At 47.3% G+C, this 22,918-nt stretch overlaps 1 protein-coding gene across 3 annotated transcripts in view; it reads left to right on the top strand.

Moving 5' to 3' along the window:
* ralgps1 (Ral GEF with PH domain and SH3 binding motif 1) overlaps positions 1–22,918 on the top strand; it is a 714,125-nt gene that overhangs the window by 218,787 nt on the left and 472,420 nt on the right. For all 3 annotated transcript variants that reach the window (XM_078426449.1, XM_078426450.1, XM_078426448.1), the window contains one exon: positions 159–251. In XM_078426449.1, coding sequence (XP_078282575.1) covers positions 159–251 — 93 coding nt within the window. The remainder of the gene's footprint in view (positions 1–158; positions 252–22,918) is intronic.

Genomic DNA, 22,918 nt, shown 5'->3' with positions numbered 1-22,918 from the left:
TGGATAGGACATGTTTGGAGGGATATGGGCCAAACACGGGCAGGTGGGACTAGTGTAGCTGGGTCATGTTGGCCGGTGTGGACAAGTTGGGCCGAAGGGCCTGTTTCCACACTGTGTCACTCTATCACTTTATGACTCTACTTTGTTCTTCCTTTCAGAAACTGCTGGAGTTGAACAACCTCCATTCTCTCATGGCCGTGGTCTCTGGTCTGCAAAGTGCGCCAATCTTCAGGCTTTCCAAAACCTGGGCTGTAAGTTTGTGTTTGCTCTGATTTACTGTCTTGGGTCCTCGTGAGATTGGAAGGATTTTCACATTTCACCTACTCTACAAATCAAAAATACCGAGTTCATCATGTTAATGGTTTGGAACAGGGGATCTGAAACGTGTGTGGGACCTGCCCCACGATATATAAATAGCACACTAGAATCCAAGGCTCGCAGTCTAGCAGTCTAACCAAATGCACATAATTTGTCCACAGACGGCTGTGGAGGCCAAGTCAAGGGATTTTTTAAGGCAGAGACAGATAGATTCTTGATTAGTGCGGGTCTCAGGGGTTATGGGGCGAAGGCAGGAGAATGGGGTTAGGAGGGAGAGATAGATCAGCCGTGATTGAATGGCGGAGTAGACTTCATGGGCCAAATGGCCTCATTCTGCTCCTATCACTTATGACCTTATCCACATGTTTGACGTGTTCACTGGGCTCCAGTGGCTGTCAGTCTGAGGTCAGCAACAAAGTGGAAAGATTCCAAGCTCTGCCTGAGATTGTAAAATCAAAATCACTAGGAAACAGAATCAAAGCAATGATCTCAATATAAAGAGGGCATGTGTTGTCGTATGGAGCACAACAGCAACATAGAACTAAAATGTATTAAAAAGGAACTGCAGACGCTGGTTTATACCAAAGGTAGACACAAAATGCTGGAGTAACGTGATCTGCTGTGTTACTCCAGCATTTTGTGTCTATCTTCAGCAACATAGTGCTGTTAGATGAATGTGCACAGCGGTAGAGTTGCTACATTTTACAGCGTCAGGGACCCAGGTTCGATCCTGACTACAGATGCTTTCTATCTGGAGTTTGTACCTTCTCCCCTTGCATTCAAGAGAGAGCTAGATAGAGCTCTTAAGGATAGCGGAGTCAGGGGGTACGGGGAGAAGGCAGGAACGGGGTACTGATTGAGAATGATCAGCCATGATCACATTGAATGGCGGTGCTGGCTCGAAGGGCCGAATGGCCTCCTCCTGCACCTATTGTCTATTGTCTATTGTCCCCGTGACTGCGTGGGTTTTGATGGTCTCAGTTTTGTCACACGGAGCACAACAGCAATATAGAATTTTTAGTTCAGTTTGGTTTATTGTCACGTGTACCGCGGTACCGTGAAAAGCGTTTTTGCTGCATGCGACCCACTCAGTGGAAAGACTATACATGATTACGATCAAACTGTCCATAGTGTACAGATACAGGATAAAAGGAATAACGTTTAGTGCAAGGCAAAGTCCAGTTACGTCCAATTAAAGATAGCCTGAGTGTCCCCAGTGAGGTAGAAGGGAGGTCAGGACCGCTCTCTAGTTGGTGAGAGGGCGGTTCGTTTGCCTGGTAGCAGCTGGAAAGAAAATGTTCCTGAATCTGGAGTTGTGCATTTAAAAACATCTGTACCTCTTGCCCGATGGGAGAGGGGAGAAGAGTGAGTGAGACTGGTCCTTGATGATGCTGCTGGCCTTGCCGAGGCAGCGTGAGGTGTAGACGGAGTCAATGGGAGGGAGGTTGGTTTGCGTGACGGTCTGGGCTGCGTCCACAATTCTCTGCAATTTCTCGCGGCCTTGGATGGAGCTGTTCCCAAACTGTGACACGATTGCATTCATTTTTCTTTTAAGAACCTTGTGCAATGGGTGTAACGCGTGGCTTAGCCACGCTGTACCAACAGCGCTGTTCCATTTTTACTCAGCAGCAACGTGTGTGTGTGTGTGTGTGTGTGTGTGTTTAATTAGTAAAACAGGAGCTTATTGTTGGGGTAGACAACCAATGTGGCAGTGTGAACGACTGGAGTTCTGTCCAAAGGGGCAGTGAAGTGGGATCGAGTCTGGAATTGGGATTGTGGACTGGCGGGAGGGAGGGAGGGAGGGAGGGATGGAGGGGAACTGGAGCTCCGAGCCAACGGAAAGAGAAAGGATGGGGAAAGACTGGAATTTTGAAAGGGGATGTGGCGGATTTATAGTGCCAACCCCTGGCGCCCGAGCCCAGCTATGTATTTTTGCAGAGACTTTGAAACCTTCCCTTTCTCTCTAAAGTTCAGCCAACAATGATTGTTCAATGCGTTCCTCATTTGGGTTCATACAGGTAGTTCTTCTGTTTTCTTTTCTTGAAGCCGAAAATTGCTAAGAAATCTATCATTTTTTGAAAATCGCAATATAAAAACAATTGTCCCATGGGGAGTAAAGGAGTTAGGAGCTGGAAAGTTTCTCCCACATGATTTTCAGAAACAAAGGTCTTTTTAATAGCTATGTTTATTTTCATTACTGCAAGCTAAAAATACTAAAGGCTCTATGTTATATTATTTAATAGAGTATCATTGTACAATATCAATAGATGTGATTTCTTGTCAATTTAAACAACCTCCTGTAGTGAAGCTGGCAGTTAAGTTCTTAAGAAACAATGGTTACATGGAAACAGTTTTTTCCCCCCGAAGACTGTTTCTTTTACCCAAGGCAGCTTTTTTTAGGCTTGTTAATTTGCAAAGTAACTTTTAAGTGGTTCCCTAGTTCCTAAATTGCGTTAAAACCGATTCAGCCTGTGTAATACTAAAAGTCTTCCTTAATTCTTTAGTTTCGTTTATTGTCAGTGAAAAGCTTTTGTTGCATTCTAGTCAGTCAGCGGAAAGACAACGCGTGATTACAATCGAGCCTTCCACAGTGTACAGATAGATGCATGATAAAGGGAGTAATGGGAATAAGGTTTAGTGCAAGATAAAGCCAGTAAAGTCCAATCAAAGATAGTCCGATGACCTTCAATGAGGTGGATAGTAGTTCAGCACTGCTCTCTGGTTGTGGTAGGATGGTTCAGTTGCCTGACAACAGCTGGGAAGAAACTGTCCCTGAATCTGGAGGTGTGCGTTTTCACACTTCTATACCTCTTGCCTGATGGGGGAGGGGAGAAGAGGGAGTGGTCAGGGTACGACTTGTCCTTTATTTTGCTGCTGGCCTTGCCGAGGCAGCGTGAGCTGTAAATTGTTCGCTCGTGTTGCATCCAATTAGAGTTGTGGAAATATGTGTTATAAAAGGGGTGGCACAGCGGTAGAGTTGCTGCCTTGCAGTGCCAGAGACCCGGGTTCGATCCTGACTGCGGGTGCTTTCTGTACGGAGTTTGTACGTTCTCCCCGTGACCTGCGTGGGTTTTCACCCAGATCTTCGGTTTCCTCCCACACTCCAAAGACGTGCAGGTTTCTGGGTTAATTGGCTTGGTATCAATGTAAATTGTCCTCGGTGTGTGTAGGATAGTGCTAGGGTGCGGGGATCGCTGGTCGGCGTGGACTCGATGGGCCGAAGGGCCTGTTTCCGTGCTGCATCTCTAAAACTCAAACTAAAGCTAAGAGAACTGCCTGTACTTATTCGCAAGAACTGGACATTGTGCCCTTTATTTTGGCCATTTGAACTTTCTCCTCAGTGACGATCTTGACCATTCAATGAGGCAGATAAGAGTCCATCTTGCTCGTGGTTATGGAGTTGCAAGCAAGCCAATCTGAGTATAACTTGCAGTTTTCATTCTCTGTACGACAGAGGTGACCAGATAGATTTTGTAGCTAAAAAAGACATAAAGTGCTGGAATAAAACGACGGGTCAGGCAGCATTTCTGGAGAACATGGACAGGCGACGTTTTGCTCAAGAAGAAACCTGAACAAGGGTCCTGACCCGAAACGTGACCTATCCAGGACCTATCCAGGCGGCACGGTGGCGCAGCGGTAGAGTTGCTGCCTAGCAGTGAATGCAGCGCCGGAGACTCAGGTTCGATCCTGACTACGGGCGCCGTCTGTACGGAGTTTGTACGTTCTCCCCGTGACCTGCGTGGGTTTTCTCCGAGATCTTCGTTTCCTCCCACACTCCTAAGACGTACAGGTATGTCGGTTAATTGGCTGGGCAAATGTAACAATTGTCCCTAGTGGGTGTAGGATAGTGTTAATGTGCGGGGATCGCTGGGCGGTGCGGACCCAGTGGGCCGAAGGGCCTGTTTCTGCGCTGTATCTCTAAATCTAAATAAAAATCTAAATCTAAATTCAGAGATTCTGCCTGACCCTCCGAGATACTCCAGCACTTTGTGCCATTTTTTGTAAATCGACATCTGTAGTTTCTTGTGTCTGGGTTTCATGACAACTTGGCAATTTCACGATCAGTATCAGGCCCACTCTTCTCATCCAAGATTTGTTTGATTCAACGCAGGTTCCCCAAATTGGGGATTATAATTTTGGGGTAGTGTTTGAACTCGTGCCTCTGGGTCACTACCCCAGGAGTTGCTCCACACAAGGCATAATGTCGGGTTGCATCAGAGCTTGGTTTTGGAGTAGCTCTGCCCAACACCGCCAGAAATTGCAGAGAGTTGTGGATCTGGTCCAGTCCATCACACAGACCACACTCCCCACCATCGACTCCATCTACACTTCAGCCACAAGCAGCCAACATAATCAAAGACGTCCCACCGAAGTCGTTACGACTTCTCCCCTCTCCCATCGAGCAAAAGATACAGAATTGTGAAACTAGGCACCGCCAGAAACAATTTCTTTGTTATTCAGGCTTCTGTCCGATTCACCTCTACCCCATTGCGGACATTGGACTTTGTCTCTGTAACTGGTGCGCTACAATGCTGAGAACTATATTCTGCACTCTGTATCTTCCCCTTTGCTCCACCTATTGTACTTGAGTTTGATTCACAAAATGCTGGAGTAACTCAGCAGGTCAGACAGCATCTCAGGAGAGAAGGAATGGGCGACGTTTCGGGTCGAGACCCTTCTTCAGTCTGAAACGTCACCCATTCCTTCTCTCCTGAGATGCTGCCTGACCTGCTGAGTTACTCCAGCATTTTGTGAATAAATACCTTCGATTTGTACCAGCCTCTGCAGTTATTTTCTTATAGTACTTGAGTTTGACATAATTGTCAGCATTTTGTGTCTATTTTCCAGCATTATACCAATGATGACACTTGGTTAATTGCCTGCAGAGGTTTGGTTTACTTTAGTTTTGAGATACAGCATGGAAGCAGGCCCTTCGGCACACTTAGACTGCACGGACCAACAATCACCCACACACTAGTTCTCTCCTGCAAACTACAGAAGCCAAATTAACTTACAAATTTGCACGGCTTTGAAGTGTGGGAGGAAACCCACACGGTCACATGGAGAACGTGCAAACTCTGCGCAGACTGCACCGGTGGTCAGGATCGAACCTGGGTCTCTCTCGCTGTGAGGCAGCAACTCTACCGCTGCGCCACCGTGCCGCCCTAAGGTCGCACATAGCTCTTTGAGACATCTGTGAGCAAATATATAGAGTAAAGAAAAGCTTTTAAAATTCTAGGACGATCAAAGGAGGTGAAGAGAGACATGAACGTGAAGGTTGGAGATCAGCCATCACTTTATATTGGCTTGGTGCAGGGGAACATACTTGCATTCCTACTGTGGCAGGGATGTGCCAGAGCACTGCTGAATGCAGGGACGTTTGACGGCCAGATTATACATACAATCTCCCACAAACAAGGTGAAAAGCTTAGTCTTAGGGTTATTATTGTTACATATACGAAGGTATAGTGAAAAGCTATGTTTTGCATGCTGTTCACTCAAATCAGGTAATACTGTTTTCAGACTTTATGACTCTACAACCTACCCTGGGCATCGCTGGAATTTAGAAGATTGAGGGGGGATCCTATAGAAACTTACAAAATTCTTAAGGGGCTGGACAGGCTAGATGCAGGAAGATTGTTCCCGATGTTGGGGAAGTCCAGAACAAGGGGTCACAGTTTAAGGATAAGGGGGAAGTCTTTTAGGACCGTGATGAGAAAGTTTTTTTTCACACAGAGAGTGGTGAATCTGTGGAATTCTCTGCCGCAGAAGGTAGTCGAGGCCAGTTCATTGGCTATATTTAAGAGGGAGTTAGATGTGGCCCTTGTGGCTAAAGGGATCAGGGGGTATGGAGAGAAGGCAGGTACAGGATACTGAGTTGGATGATCAGCCATAATCATATTGAATGGCGGCGCAGGCTCGAAGGGCCGAATGGCCTACTCCTGCACCTATTTTCTATGTTTAGATTTATTATTGTCACGTGTGCCGAGGTACAGTGAAAAGCTTTGTTCTGCTTGCTATTCAATCAAATCAGATAATACTATACTTAAATACAGAGTACAGGGTATAGTTCTCACCATCAAGGTACATCAGCTCCATAGACAAAGCCAATGTCCGCAATGGGGTAGAGATTCATAAGTTTACATTCAGAAGAGATAGGAGCAGAATTAGGCCATTCGGCCCATCAAGTCTACACCATTCAACCATGGCTGATCTATCTCTCCCTCCTAACCCCATTCTCCTGCCTTCTTCCCATAAACCCTGACACCCGCACTAATCAGGAATCTGCCAAACTCTGCCTTAGAAATATCCATTGACTTGGCCTCTGCAGCCTTCTGTGGGAAAGAATTCCACAGATTCACAGAATCACACTAAAGAAATTCCTCCTCATCTCCTTCCTAAAAGAATGTCCTTTAATTCTGAGGATGAGGTGAATGGGACAGTAACCTGGCTTATGGAAGGGCTGTTCAGAAGCCTGATAACAGAGGGGAGGAAGCTGTTCCTCAGTCTGGTGGTGCGCGCTTCCAAGCTTCTGTACCTTCTGCCCGATGGGAGGAGGTAGAAGAGTGAATGACCGGGGTGGGACAAGTCTTTGATTATATAGGTTAATTGGCGTCTGTCAATAGCCCCTAGTGTGTAAGCAGTGGATGTGAAAGGGGAGGGAGAGAGGGGTTGTTACAGGTTACCTATAGTTGGAGAATTCATTGTTCATACTGATGGGTTGATAGACATTGTAAATCCCTAGTTCAGCCAGAGGAAACACCAACCCTGCATTGCCTGAATAGTCTGCATAGATCAGTCTGAAGAAGGGTCTCGACCCGAAACGTCACCCATTCCTTCTCTCCAAGATGCTGCCTGACCCGCTGAGTTACTCCAGCATTCTGTGATATCAGCCCTGCATATACCATGTTGATCCCCATAAGTAGTGTGTGAATCACCCACGTTAAATGCATAGTTATAAATTGAATGAGAATATCTTGAATCAATGCGACACCAAAGAGGCCTGGAGAGTTAAACCAAGCCTGACATTCTGCTCACCGTTTGTTTGATATTGTATGAGTTTGTGTTATCAACAGGATTGTTTCTGGCAGTTTTAAACTGATCCATGTTACTAATTCGGTATTACGGCCCCGAAATCCGGGCATGTAACCACCAACAAAATGATCAGCCGTGACTGTAATGATCTGGTCAACCTGACAACAATATCAGGCCTCCACGCCCATGTGCTCCATGCACAAATCCAGAGGTTGCCCTGCCTACTTCCCTTCATCCTGTATCTGTACACTGTAGACGGCTAGATTGTACTCATGTACAGTCTTTCCGCTGACTGGATAACATTCACTGTACCTCAGTACATGTGACAATAAACTAAATTATCAACCTTATAATCTCTGATGAGTTATCTCATTGAAACATATGGAATGAGTTGCCAGTGGAGATAGCTGAGGCAGGCACTGTAAGTGTTCAAAACCTGTCCATAGACACAAAATGCTGGAGTAATTCCAGGCGGGACAGGCTGCATCTCTGGAGAGAAGGAATGGGTGTCGTTTCGAGTCGAGATCCTTCTTCAGACTGATTCATCCGTCTGAAGAATCGTCTCGACCCGAAACGTGATCAGTCTGAAGAAGGATCTCGACCCGAAACGTCACCCATTTCTTCTCTCCAGGGATGCTGCCTGCCCGCTGAGTTACTCCAGCATTTTGTGTCTACCTTCGGTTTAAACCAGCATCTGCAGTTCCTTCCTACATATTTAAAACCTGCCCATCTAATTGCTCTGCCTACTTCCATTCTAACCTTTAGATGCAATCAATAATGACCATGACTGTGGATGGCTACCTGTTTAATCCCTTTTCCTGTCTGAAATTAAGGAATTGTTGAATGAGATATAACTGAGCTTTGTGTAGGAAGGAACTGCAGATGCTGGTTATACCATAGATCGACACAAAATGCTGGAGTAACTCACTTTGGTCAGGCAGCATCTCTGGAGAAAAGGTATAGGTGATGTTTTGGATCGAGACCCTTCTTTAGACTCGAGCTTCACATAAGCATTGCATAACTGAGCTTTATATGACAACGTCTCGGGTCTGGAACTTGCCAAAGATAGACATGTAAAGCTGGAGTAACTCAGATGGACAGGCAGCATCTCTGGAGAGAAGGAATGGGTGACGTTTTGGGGTTGAGAAACTACTTCAGTTCTCTGACCCCTTTTGTCCTGACCACCACACTCATAGAATAAGCTAAGTCTGAATAAACTAATAAGTCTGTTTTTCCAGAGATGCTGCCTGACCTGCTGAGTTAGTCTAGTATCTTGTGTTCACCTGTGGTGTAAGCCAGCGTCTGCATTACCAAGATGCCCAATCTTCACTAGTCCCTACTGCCCACGTTTGGCCCTCTAACCCTTTCCTATCCATCTACGTGTCCAAGCAGATGGCCAGGTTTTAAACACTGTTGGATAGACACAAAATGCTGCAGCAACTCAGCGGGACAGGCAGCATCTCAAGAGAGACGTATCGGAATTACACCCTTCTTCAAACATTGTTATAGTGCCTGCCTCAGCCCTCTCTTCTGGCAGCTCATTCCATATGTTTCAATAAGAGAACTCATCGGAGTTTATAAGTTTGATCGTTTCGTTTTTGTCACGTGTACTCAGGTACAAGTGAAAAGCTTTTTTGTTGTGTGCTATCCAGTCCAGTCAGCGAAAAGACTATACATGATCACAATCAAGCCGTCTACATCATACGGATATAGGATGAAGGGGGATAATGTTTAGTGCAAGGTGAAGTCTGATTAAAGATAGTCCGAGGGTCTCCAATGAGATAGATGGTAAGTCAGGACCGCTTCTAGCTGGTGATAGGATGGTTCAGCTGCCTGACAACAGCTGGGAAGAAACTGTCCCTGAATCTGGAGTTGTGCGTTTTCACACTTCTGTACCTCTTTGCCTGATGGGAGAGGGGAGAAGAGGGAGTGGCCGGGGTGAGACTGGTCTTTGATTATGCTGCTGGCCTTGCCGAGGCAGCGTGAGGTGTAAAGCGTAAAAGGCAGAGCCCCGAGCTATTTGTATGACGATCCATCCTTAGCAAACCTTCTCTGAAGCTCCTCCAATGAAATTATATTTTTCCGTAAGTACCATTAAAAACCATGAAAAACTCTTTGCAGTCCCCTACCGATGCTGCCCAAATTACCCACTCCATCCTCAACCCTTCTCGTTTCCGGTGCGAGTTTCTTTTTACCCACATGATGTGCCAACCAAGTTCAATGTTTCTGTGAAGCTTACAGCTCAATGCCAAGTTGTGGGTAGTAGTTGATGCCACGAGCCACACTGCTTGGGTTCTGTTCATAAATTATAGGAGCAGAATGAAGCCATTCGGCCCATCAAGTCTACTCCACCGTTTAATCATGGCAGATCTATCTCTCCCTCTCAATCCCATTCTCCTGCCTTCTCCCCATAAACCCTGACACCCGTACTAATCAAGAACCTATCTATCTCTGCCTTAAATATATCCATTGACTTGGCCTCCACAGCCGTCGATGGCAATGAATTCCACAGATTCACCACCCTCTGACTAAAGATTAAGCTGAATCTAACTGATTGAGAATGATCAACCCTGATCACATTGAATGGCGGTGCTGGCTCGAAGGGCCGAATGGCCTTCTCCTGCACCTGTTGTCTATTGTCTATTGAATCGCTACTTGCACAACTACCAACGCACATGGACGTATTTTTGAGCATTTGTTAGGCTTAGTGTAGTTTAGAGATACAGCGTGGAAACAGGCCCTTCGGCCCACCGAGTCTGCGCCGACCAGCGATCCCCACACACTAACACTATCCTACACACACCAAGGACAATTTACAATTTTACCGATGCCAATTAACCTGCAAGCCTGTTTGTCTTTGGAGTGTGGGAGGAAACCGGAGCACCCGGAGAAAACCCACAGAGGGAGAATGTACAAACTCTGTACGGACAGCACCTGTAGTCAGGATCGAACCCCGGGTCCCTGGCGCTGCGAGGCAGCAACTCTCCTGCCGAACCACCCCTGCTGCTAACGTTCATCAGGATTACTCATCGGAGTTGACACGTCAGAGTGCCGAGCTGTTCGTGTTACGATCCCTGCCTAGTAAACCTTCTCTGGAGCTCCTCCAATGAAATGATATTTTTTCCTTAAGTCGGGGGTCCAAAATGATTCCCAGCCCTGCACTAACGTTGCCCAGATGAGCGTGCAACTGATTTGTGTGTTTCGACTTCCAAATCTGTGTGGGGGCCATTGTACTTGTTCCAACAAATATGTAGCGTGGAGATGCTGTCTGTAGGGAGCCTGTTGACGTATTTTGTGTGAACTAATGAGTATGAAGCCTCCTCACTGTATGGCTCTCCGCCTGATGAATATTGAGTTCTTCGAGGCTGAGGGATAGATGGTTGCATTCCTTATCCATCTGGCTGGTCGGATCATGTCAAGCCATGGTGGACTGGGTGGAACGAGGTTTGCCGTCACCATCAGTTGCGCTTCCAGAGTTGAGAGCTGATTTATACACCATTTCTTTTGATCCAATTCCCAAATGGCCTTTCTGGTTCCGCCTCAAGGCAATCTATCCGCCCGATATTCCGTTTCCTTGATTCCCTCTCAAACTGGTGCTGTTGGTTAGTGTTTGTTGCCCATCCAAACATAGCCCCCAGGAAGGTTGTGCTGAGTCAGTTTCTTCAACCTCTGCTGTCCTTCTGCTGAACTATCTCTTTCGGTGGCTGTTGGAGAGGATTTAGACCCTTCGTCAGACTTCTCGACCGGAAACGTCCCGCTTTCCTGCTCTCCCGAGATGCTGCCTGACCCGCTGAGTTACTCCAGCATTTTGTGTCCACCTTCGATTTAAACCAGCATCTGCAGTTTATCTCCTGCAGATGGAACGTCAATGATACGTATCGAATGGTATACTTATCGTATACTTATCGAAACGTATAAGATTATTAAGGGGTTGGACACGTTAGAGGCAGGAAACATGTTCCCAATGTTGGGGGAGTCCAGAACAAGGGGCCACAGTTTAAGAATAAGGGGTAGGCCACTTAGAACTGAGATGAGGAAAAACTTTTTCAGTCAGAGAGTTGTAAATCTGTGGAATTCTCTGCCTCAGAAGGCAGTGGAGGCCAATTCTCTGAATGCATTCAAGAGAGAGCTAGATAGAGCTCTTAAGGATAGCAGAGTCAGGGGGTATGGGGAGAAGGCAGGAACGGGGTACCGATTGAGAATGATCAGCCATGATCACATTGAATGGTGGTGCTGGTTCAAAGGGCCGAATGGCCTCCTCCTGCACCTATTGTCTATTGTCTATTGTCTATTGATACTTCCATGTCCAGGAGAGGAAGGTGAACTGTTCCCACGTGCCTCCTGCCCATGGTCTTCCACGCGGTCGTGGGTGCTGATGGAACAGATGTATGGAGATCTTTTTTGACGCCATGGATAGTGATTGGTGCCTTGGGTGCTTTGGAGATGTGGTCAGCCCACTCTGAGGTGCTCTACCAACAGTGGAAAGGCGTTCGGACGGCTGTAGATGAGTCAGTCACCACAGTGTACCCAGCCCTTGTTCTGTAGTGACGTGACGTGTCCTGTTGGGTTTCCAGTAATTGGTAACTCTGCTAATTTTGATAGTGAGGAATTTGCCAGCGGTCATGTTGGTGAATGGCAAGAAGTAATTGGACTCCATCTTGAGTTTGAGTTTAGTTTATTGTCACATGCACTGAGGTACAGTGAAACGCTTTTGTTGCGTGCTAACCAGTCAGCGGAAAGACAATACATGATTACAATCGAGCCGTCCCTGAGGTCCATGTTAAACTTTCCCCTTCTCAATTTAAGCTTTGCCCTCTGGTTTTAGAATCCTGTATCCTGGTTACCCTGGGAAAAGATTGTGAGTGCACACTTTATCCATGCCCCTCGTGATCTTGTACATCCATCAATGGAGGCTCCGTCATTGCCTGTGTTCAAAGCGGAGGTTGAACTTTTGGTTATTAATGAAAATAAGGGATTTGGGGATTGGTCAGGAAAATAGAATTTAGGGGGAGGATATCAGCCGTGATTCTGCTGAATGGTTTGATGGGTAAAATGGCCTTTTTCCTGCTCATTTGCTCTTATGTCATGTTAACAACTTATCAGAGAGGGTTTTATTTTAGAATTTAGATTTCCAATATGGAATCAGACCCTTCGGCCCACCGAGACCATGGAGACCATCGATAGCCCGTTCACTCTCATTCTATGTTATTTGCACGGCGGCACGGTGGCGCAGCGGTAGAGTTGCTGCCTTGCAGCGAATGCAGCGCCGGAGACTCAGGTTCGATCCTGATTACGGGCGCCGTCTGTACGGAGTTTGTACGTTCTCCCCGTGACCTGCGTGGGTTTTCTCCGAGATCTTCCATTTCCTCCCACACTCCAAAGACGTACAGGTATGTAGGTTAATTGACTGGGTAAATGTAAAAATTGTCCCTAGTGTGTGTAGGATAGTGTTAATGTGCGGGGATCGCTGGGCGGCGCGGACTCGGTGGGCCGAAGGGCCTGTTTCCGCACTGTATCTCTAAATCTAATTCTAAATCTAAATCTAAAATCTATTCCACTTTCTCGTGTGTAGGACAATAACTGCAGATGCTGATTCAAACAGAAAATAGACACAAAATGCTGGAGTAACTCAGCAGGTCAGGCAGCATCTCAGGAGAGAAAGAATGGGTGACGTTTCGGGTTGAGACCCTTCTTCAGGCTGATGTCAGGAGAGGGGGCGGGCCAAAGATAGGATGTAGTAGGAGACAGGAAGACAGTGGGAGAACTGGGAAGGGGGAGGGGAAAGAGAGGGACAGAGGAGCTATCTGAAGTTAGAGAAGTCAACGTTCATACCGCTGGGGTGTAAACTGCCCAAGTGAAATATGAGGTGCTGTTCCTCCAATTTGCGCTGGGCCTCACTCTGACAATGGAGGAGGCCCATGACAGAAAGGTCAGACTGGGAGTGGGAGGGGGAGTTGAAGTGCTGAGCCACCGGGAGATCAGGTTGGTTAAGGCGGACTGAGCGAAAGTGTTGAGCAAAAGGATCGCCAAGCCTGCGTTTGGCCTGCGTACTGGTCTACACATTAGTGGCAGTTTACACTGGCCATTTAACCCACTCACATGGCTTGATGGGTACATTTGGTGAATTGGAAATTGCGTGCTAGCAGAAGCTAAATGTAATAAATGACAACATTAATGAAGGGTCCTGACCCAAAATGACACTTATCTATGTTCTCCAGAGATGTTGCCAGACGTGCTGAGTTACTCCAGTATTTTGTGTCCTTTTGTGTATTAACCAGCATCTGCAGTCCCATGTTTCTGACTAAGCTGAAGGTTTTCCTTTGTATAGTGTAACATCCTTATGCTGTGTAAATGTGAAGGTTTAAAGGCCTAGGGGGCACTGTCGCTACTCGCCTTGTCCATGGACCATCAACACTTGCCTCGCTGTTCACTGCCGACAGCTGAGATTAGTAGCGCGATAAACGGCAATCCCTTTAATCTCCGCATTTGTTGCAGTAGTTCTAGCTGCAGACCAGTGAACACTATATGAATCGCCACAGTCCGTCACGCTCAGCCAAAGACACGCCGGCAATTTGGAGCGTCTGTTTCTAGTCACTCGTTAGGTTCAGTGTAGTTTATTGTCACGTGTACCGAGGTACAGTGAAAAGCTTTAGTTGCGTGCTATCCACTCAGTGGAAGGACTATACATGATTACAATCATGTACTAACTGTGTGAGTATGCACCTGTGTGCACATGTTTGTGTGTATGTGCGAATGCGCATGTGTATGTGGTGTGTGTACGTAAACATGTGTGTGTGGTGTGTGTATGCATGTATGTGTGTGCCTGCATATGTGTGTGATGTGTGTGTCTGCTTGCAAGTGTGTGCACATGCATGTGTGTATGTGTACATGTGTGTGGTGTGTGTACGTCCATGTGTGTGTGGTGTGTGTGCATGTGTGGTGTGTGCGCAAGTGTATGTGACTGCATGTGTGGGTGGGATAGATGTGTGCTGCATGCGTGTGTGTGCATGTCATGTGTATGCATGTATGTGTGCGTGCATGTGTGTGCGGTGTATGTGCGCAAGTCTGTGTGTGTGTCTGTGTGCATGTGTGTGTGCACTCATGTGTGTGTAAGGGTGGTGTGTGCACATGCCTGCATGACTGTGCATGTGCGGTGGTTGTGAGTGTGGTGTGTGTGTACGGTGTGTGTTTGTGGTGTTGCATGTGTAGTGTGTGTGTGGTGTGTGTGTGGTGTGTACATGTGGTGTGTGTATGTGTGGTGTGTGTGGGGTGTGTGTGGTGTCTGTGCTTGTGGTCTGTGTCCGTGTGGTGTGTGTGCGTGTGGCGTGTGTGTGTATGATGCGTGCGTGTAGTGTGTGGGGTGTGTGTGGTGCGTGCGTGTGTGTGGTGCATGTGTGCATGTGGTGTGTGTTCGTGTGGTGTGTGTGTTCGGGGTGTGTGTGCGCATGTGTGGTGTGGTGCGTGCGTGTGATGTGTGTGCGTGTGGTGTGTGTGTGCGTGTGGTGCGTGCGTGTGGTGTGTGTGCGTGTGGTGTGTGTGCGTGTGTGGTGTGTTTATGCGTGTAGGCCTGTGGTGTGTGCACATGCCTGCATGACTGTGCATGTGTGGTGGTTGTGAATGTGGTGTGTGTGTGTTTGTGGAGTGTGTGTGGTGTAGTGCGTGCGTGCGTGTGGTGTGTGTGTGGTGCGTGTGTGCATGTGGTGTGTGTGTGTGAGTGGTGTGTGTGGGCGTGTGTGGTGTGATGCGTGCATGTGGTGTGATGCGTGCATGTGGTGTGTGCGTGGGTGTGTGGTGTGTGCGTGTGCGTGTGGTGTGGCGTGTGGGCCTGTGGTCTCCTGCACCATATCAAGTGCTGATATAATCCAAAAACAAAAAAACCTGCCGATGCCAAAAAGACACCAAGTGGTGTAAGCACTCAATGCATCAGGGAGGATCTGTGGAAGAGAGAGAGAGAGAGAGAGAGAGAGAGAGAGAGAGAGAGGGAGAGAGAGAGAGTTAAAGTTTCAGGGCAACAATCATTCTTGTGAAAGATTATTGACCTGACCTACTCACTGATGTTCTCTCCATGGATGCTGCCCGACCTGCTGAGTATTGCTAGCATTGCCCCACGCTACATAGTGGTGTTGTTGCTCAGAGTGGAGTGGTGAACGTTGAGGGGGAGGGGGTGGGACAAAATGAATAAAGACACAAAGTGCTGGAGTAGCTCAGCGGGCCAGGCAGCACCTCTGGGGAACATGGAGAGGTGGTGCTTTGGAAACGTATGAGAGTGATGAAGGCGGATGGGGTGAGAGGGGAGGAGCAGTGGAACTCTGTGCTGGTTGCGTCTGGGGGGGAGGGGGAGGGGGAGGGGGAGCAGAACACTGCCACATGGAGGAGACACGGGTGAGGAAGCTACCACCATTCAATGTGATCATGGCTGATCATTCTCAATCAGTACCCCGTTCCTGCCTTCTCCCCATACCCCCTGACTCCACTATCCTTAAGAGCTCTATCTAGCTCCCTCTTGAATGCATTCAGAGAATTGGCCTCCACTGCCTTCTGAGGCAGAGAATTCCACAGATTCACAACTCTCTGACTGAAAAAGCTTTTCCTCATCTCAGTTCTAAATGGCCTACCCCTTATTCTTAAACTGTGGCCCCTGGTTCTGGACTCCCCCAACATTGGGAACATGTTTCCTGCCTCTAACGTGTCCAACCCCTTAATAATCTTATACGTTTCGATAAGATCTCCTCTCATCCTTCTAAATTCCATTGTATACAAGCCTAGTCGCTCCAGTCTTTCAACATATGACAGTCCCGCCATTCCGGGAATTAACCTAGTGAACCTACGCTGCACGCCCTCAATAGCAAGAATATCCTTCCTCAAATTTGGAGACCAAAACGGCACACAGTACTCCAGGTGCGGTCTCACTAGGGCCCGGTACAACTGCAGAAGGACCTCTTTGCTCCTATACTTAACTCCTCTTGTTATGAAGGCCAACATTCCATTGGCTTTCTTCACTGCCTGCTGTACCTGCATGCTTCCTTTCAGTGACTGATGCACTAGGACACCCAGATCTCGTTGTACGTCCTATTCCTACCACCAAAGTGGATAACCTCACACTTATCCACATTGAACCGGGGAATCTTGTGCCGTGAGGCGGCCATTCTACCAGGCCACTCTACCACAGGAGTGTGGTCGCGTTGAGTTGCGCCGCCACCTAAAATGGCGCCCATCCATGTTCTCCAGAGATGCTGCCCGTCCCGCTGCGTATATGTGTACGTTCTATTCCTCCCTGAACTCCACTGGCTCCAACCGCAGTGCTGTGGCGTGCAGTTCCTGACACTGTACCTTGGCACGCCACCCCCTGCCATTTCCACTCAGCTACCAGGCAACTCTTGGCAGCGCTGGCTCCGTTTTTGTTGCTAAGTAATATTAAGATGTTGTGTACCTTATGTTTTAATTTGGCTTCTCGACCATTTTTTTTCGAATGAGGAAATCCAGTAGACATGACTCAAAGTATAGCTGGCCGCGATATTTATGTGCATTCTTTCTGAAATATTTCATAATTCCATGCTGCATTGTGGGCTCACTGAGCTGATATTAAATAAGTCGCCCTGCTCGAGACGTGCTGGGCTCCCGAATTGTCTCCATACTCTTTGGGCTTGCTGATGTTGAACGAGGCATGAATCACGCGCAAAGAGTGCGGTGAAACGTCCTTATTAATATTGAAGTTGAAACAGAATCCTGTTGGCAGTTTGTACGCTTGCCAACGAAACCAATTCAACCGTGACTCCACCGAGTCGCAAGGAGTGAGCCTGGGGATAGGAGACGCTATGTCAGCTCACCTCCCGGTCATTGGCCTGGATGTGCAGATTACAACGTGGTGGTTGTATTTGTGCGTCGGAATAACTTTGTTCTACAAACTGGTAAAACAATGAAAACTCTTTTATTTATTATGCCGCTTCCCCTGGAGTCAGGCAGGATTTTCCTGGTGAACCGTTTAAAATTCAGTGGAGATGGGGACGGGGTTTGTACACGGGGATTTGACCTTTTGAGCGTGGATTTGCTTCACATAAAGTCAACCTCATCACATTCCTTCATCTTCCACTGGACACATCATGATGCTCATTGCTTGTGAGTTAACGATTCCAGGGACCGTTGGTGCGATGGATTAAATGGTGCTCAGGGCCCTTTAAGCTCTTAATGCTTTTTAAGATGTACGGGCGGGGGGATGTGAAGACTGTTTGCAGCGTGCTTAAACCCATTGGGAAATGGCAATAGGATTTGCATCTGTTTTCAGAAAGTTGCTCTGCGCAGTTTCTTCCAAACAGGTTTAGTTTAATTTCGGTTTAGTCTAGAGATACAGCCTGGAAACAGGCCCTTCGGCCCACCCAAGTCCGCACCGACCAACCTGTATGCTAGTTCTATCCTACACACCAAGGACAATTTACAGAAGCCAATTACCCGACAAACCTGCACGTCCTTGAGATGCGGAGGAAACAGGAGAACCCGGAGAAAACGTCACGCAGCGACAGGGAGAACGTGCAAACTCCTTACAGACAGCACCCGTAGTCAGGATGGAACCTGGGCCTTTGGTGCTAAAAGACAGCCACGCCACTGCTGCATATAGACTCCTTTATGTACTCCTTTTTTTGAATGTTGGTCAATATCCAGACATCTTTTGGCTCGTTTGTTTTGAAGTGCTTTTCATTTATAGAATACTTTACAAACGTCCTCATTCATACTCCACGGAGAGCTCTCATCTATCTCACTGGAGACGCTCGGACTAGTCACAGTGACGTCTTCGAGAGATATAGAACAAACGAATGAAAGATATGCAAAAAAAGTAACAATGATAAAGGGAACAGGCCATTGTTAGCTGCTTGCTAGGTGGGAACAAGAACCTGGTGTGACTTGGGTGGGGGATGGAATGCAGGGGTTACTTGAAGTTAGAGAAATCAATATTCATACCACTGGGTTATAAGTTGTCCAAGCGAAATATGAGATGCTGTTCCTCGAATTTATGTTTAGCCTCACTCTGACAATGGAGGAGATCGAGGACAGATAGGTCAGTATGGGAATGGGAGAGGGAATTAAAGTGTTTGGCAACCGGGAGATCAGGTAAGTCCAGGCAGATTGAGCGAAGGTGTTCAATGAAACGATCACTGCAGATGCAGGTTAAAATGGAAGATAAACACAAAAAGCTGGAGTAACTCAGCGGGCCAGGCAGCATCTCTAGAGAAAAGGAATAGGTGACATTTCAATAAACAATAGACAATAGACAATAGGTGCAGAAGTAGGCCATTCGGCCCTATGAGCCAGCAGTGCCATTCAATGTGATCATGGCTGATTATTCACAATCAGTACCCTGTTCCTGCTTTCTCCCTATGCCCCCTGACTCCACTATCTTTAAGAGCTCTATCTAGCTCTCTCTTGAAAGCATCCAGAGAATTGGCCTCCACTGCCTTCTGAGGCAGAGAATTCTACAGATTTACAACTCCCTGAGTGAAAATGTTTTTCCTCATCTCCGTTCTAAATGGCCTACCCCTTATTCTTATTTTATTTCAGGTCAAGAGTTTCTGAATCGTTACCTATCCCTTTTCTCCAGAGATACTGCCTGACCCTCTGATTTACTCCAGCAATTTGTGTCAACAACTCGACAGATTGAATTACAAAGATCAAGTGAATGACCAACCAAATAACTACATGGCCAAATGTGTGAAGGAACTCATGTTTAGTTTGGAGACCCTGCATGGAAACAGGCCATTCGGCCCACCGAGTCGACATCGATCACCCGTTCACACTAGTTCTATGTTATAATCTCTGTATTCTTATCCTCTATTATTTAAATTAACAAGGCCAATCTTGATTTATTTTTGAAATGTATGCTTTAATCAGATGTTTTAAACAAGTAACTTGCTGCGGCAATATTTGGGTTAATTCCACTGGATGTCTTTAGTTGGATCTGTTAGTTGGAGCGACTAGGCTTGTAGATGCTGGAATTTAGAAGGATGAGAAGGGATCTTATCGAAACATACACGATTATTAAGGGGTTGGACACGTTAGAGGCAGGAAACATGTTCCCAATGTTGGGGGAGTCCAGAACAAGGGGCCACAGTTTAAGAATAAGGGGTAGGCCATTTAGAACGGAGATGAGGAAAAACTTTTTCAGTCAGAGAGTTGTAAATCTGTGGAATTCTCTGCCTCAGAAGGCAGTGGAGGCCAATTCTCTGAATGCATTCAAGAGGGAGCTGGATAGAGCTCTTAAGGATGGCAGATTCAGGGGGTATGGGGAGAAGGCAGGAACGGGGTACTGATTGAGAATGATCAGCCATGATCACATTGAATGGCGGTGCTGGCTCGAAGGGCCGACTGGCCTACTCCTGCACCTATTGTCTATTGTCTATTGAAAGACCTATTTTGCAAACTGAGTTTTCTGTTAGTGTGGACTATATGTGGAGCATATCCCAATCCGTTTTTAAAATATTCAAAGAAACTAAAGGCAGTAGACAGACGATCACCTTCTAACCTTCCAACGTCTAACTTCTCCTACCATTCCCACACTGAGCTTTCTGTCCTGGGCCTCCTCCACTGTCAGAATGAGGCCACACGCAAATTAGAGGAACAGCACCTGGTTTTTGGCTTAAGCAGCTTACAACCCAGCGGTATGAATATTGATTTCTCTAACTTCAAGTAGCCCTTGCTTTCCCTCTCTCTCTGTCCCCCCCCCCCATCCTAGTTCTCCGACTAGTTTCACTGTCCACCTGATTCATTTTTCTGTCTGTATGACTCGTTGTCCTCTTCCCCTCAGCCAACAATGGACCGTTCTACATTCCCTTGACCATCGTCTGCATTGATCTGTCGTTTTCACACCTTACCCTCCCTCTCCCCTGTCTGTCAGACTGAAGAAGGGCCTCAAGCCGAAACGTCACCCATTCCTTCTCTCCAGAGATGCTGCCTGTCCCGCTGAGTGACTCCAGCGTTTTGTGTCTGTCTTCTAATTACGACTGATTAATCGGGCAGGGCAAACGTGGACTGGCTGCTGTTGTGGACTCTTGCAGTGGGATTGTGAGCTGTTGATGCAGCAGAGGACAGACTGTTCAATCTCTCGGCTGAAGCTGGCCGCAGTCACCACCACAACACGCCCATTATTCCCATCAATGCCAGACGAGACAGTTCAAAGTGTGTGGCTGCTTCGTGGCAGGGATTGTAAGACAGAAGCTACAACTCAGTCACCAGCTACTGCTGTGTGGCCTGCCATCTTAATTTAATCTAAGTTCAGAGATACAGCATGAAAACATAGAAACATGGAAAATATGTGCAGGAGTAGGCCATTCAGCCCTTCGAGCCCTTCAATATGATCATGGCTGATCATCCAAAATCAGTACCCCGTTCCTGTTTTCTCCCCATATCCCTTAATTCCCTAGAAAACAGGCCCTTCGGCCCACCGAGTCCGCACCGACCAGCGATCCCTGCACATTAACACTACCCTACACACACACTAGGGACAGTTATACATTTACACCAAGCCAATTAACCGACCAGGCTGTACGTCTTTGGTGTAGGAGGAAATCAAAGATCTCGGAGTAAACCCACGCAGGTCATGGGGAGAATGTACCAACTCCGTACAGACTAGCACCCGTAATCAGGTCTGGCCCTCTCACCGTAACACTAGTTCCTTGGTTCTTGATTTCCCTGCAATGTTGCTCTCTGTGGGTGCTTGCTACATATGTTAACTGCAATGTTCGCGACAATTCATAGAACAGTACAGCACAGAAACAGGTCCTTTGGCCCACAATGTCCATACTGAACACGAAATCCATATCTCCGCATTCCCTATATATATCCCTATCAATGTTATTTTACAAGAACGATGCCAGGATCGAGTAGGCTAACATATGCTGAGAGTTTGTTGGCACTGGGCCTGTACTCGCTGGAGTTTAGAAGAATGAGGGGGGACCTCATTGAAACGTACAGAATAGTGAAAGGCCTGGATAGAGTGGATGTGGAGAGGATGTTTCCACTAGTGGGAGAGTCTAGGACTAGAGGTCATTAAAGGACACTCTTTTAGCAAGGAGATGAGGAGGAATTTCTTTAGCCAGAGGGTGGTGAATCTGTGGAACTATTTGCCACAGACGGCTGTGGAGGCCAAGTCAATGGATATTTTTAAAGCAGAGACAGATAGATTCTTGATTAGTGCGGGTGTCAGAGGTTATGGGGAGAAGGCAGGAGAATGGGGTTAGGAGAGAGAGATAGATCATCCATGATTGAATGGCGTAGACTTGATGGGCCGAATTGCCTAATTCTGCTCTTATCACTGATGATGTTATGATCCTACTGGACCAAGTGGACCCATTGGGCTCAAACCTCTCCTGCATTGGTGCAGCACCCTCTCCCCCCCCCTCTCCCCCTCCCCTCTCCCCCCTCCCCCCTCTCCCCCTCCCCCTCCCTCCTCCCCTCCCCCTCCCCTTTCCCCTCCCCCCACTCCATCCCCCTCAAACCCCCTTAACCTCCCTCCACCCCCTCCCTCCCTCCCCCTCCCTCCCTAGGAAATAGATTTAAACTTTAAAATATGCCTAACTTTAAATATATCACACACCGATTTCAATGAAACTTCTTCAATTAGCACCAAAGGGACGACGGTGAGTAAGGTGGGCCTAAAATTGTCACGCTATCGTGTACCGTTTTGGCTGTAGTTCAGGAACAAACAAACAAACAAACAAACGAGGGTTTTAGTATATAGATGATATCCATGTGCCTATCTAAAAGCTTTGAAACACCACTGTGGTCTCTGTCTACCACCACCCCTGGCCACACGTTCAAGGCACCCGCCACTCCCTGTGTGTAAACAAAACTCGCCTCGCACATCTTGTTTAAACATGACCTCACTCACTATGCCCTCTAGTCTTTGACATTTCCATCCTCTCCATGACTCTAATCATTTTATAAACTTCTACCATATATTCCCTCAGCCTCCGATGCTCCAAAGAAAAGGGGCAGCATTAAAGTTCTCCTGTACATCGGCCAAATCAAACGTAGACTCAGCGACCGTTTCGCTGAGCATTCGCGCTCAATCTGCCTAGGCCTACGTGATCTCCCGGTTGCTAACCATTTTACCACCCCTTCCCATGCCCACACACCTTTCTGTCCTGGGCTGCCTCCATTGTCAAGAGTGAGGCCCCATGGAAATTGGAGGATCAGCTCCACTCATATTTTGTTTGGGTAGCTGACAACCCAGCGGTATGAACATTTAATTCTCAAATTTTAGGTGACTCCATCTTATACTCCCCACCCTCCCCCTTCCTCCTCCCCCCCTTGCTCCTCCAGGGCCGTTTCACCAGTTCTACAGTTCTCCAAATTGTCTCTCTTGACACCACAGTTTATGGCACGGTGGCATAGTAGAGTTGCTGCCTCACAGCGCCAGAGACCCGGGTTCGATCCTGACTACGGGCGCTGTCTGTACGGAGTTTGCACGTTCTCCCCGTGGGTTTTCTCTGGGTGCTCCGGTTTCCTCCCACACTCCAAAGACGTACCGGTGTGTAGGTTAATTGGCTTTGGTAAAATTGTAAATTGTATGTAAGAT

The sequence above is a fragment of the Rhinoraja longicauda genome, chromosome 31 (genome assembly GCF_053455715.1).
Source record: "Rhinoraja longicauda isolate Sanriku21f chromosome 31, sRhiLon1.1, whole genome shotgun sequence".
Classification (NCBI taxonomy): Eukaryota; Metazoa; Chordata; class Chondrichthyes; order Rajiformes; family Arhynchobatidae; genus Rhinoraja; species Rhinoraja longicauda.
This window is presented reverse-complemented; position numbering and strand designations above follow the sequence as displayed.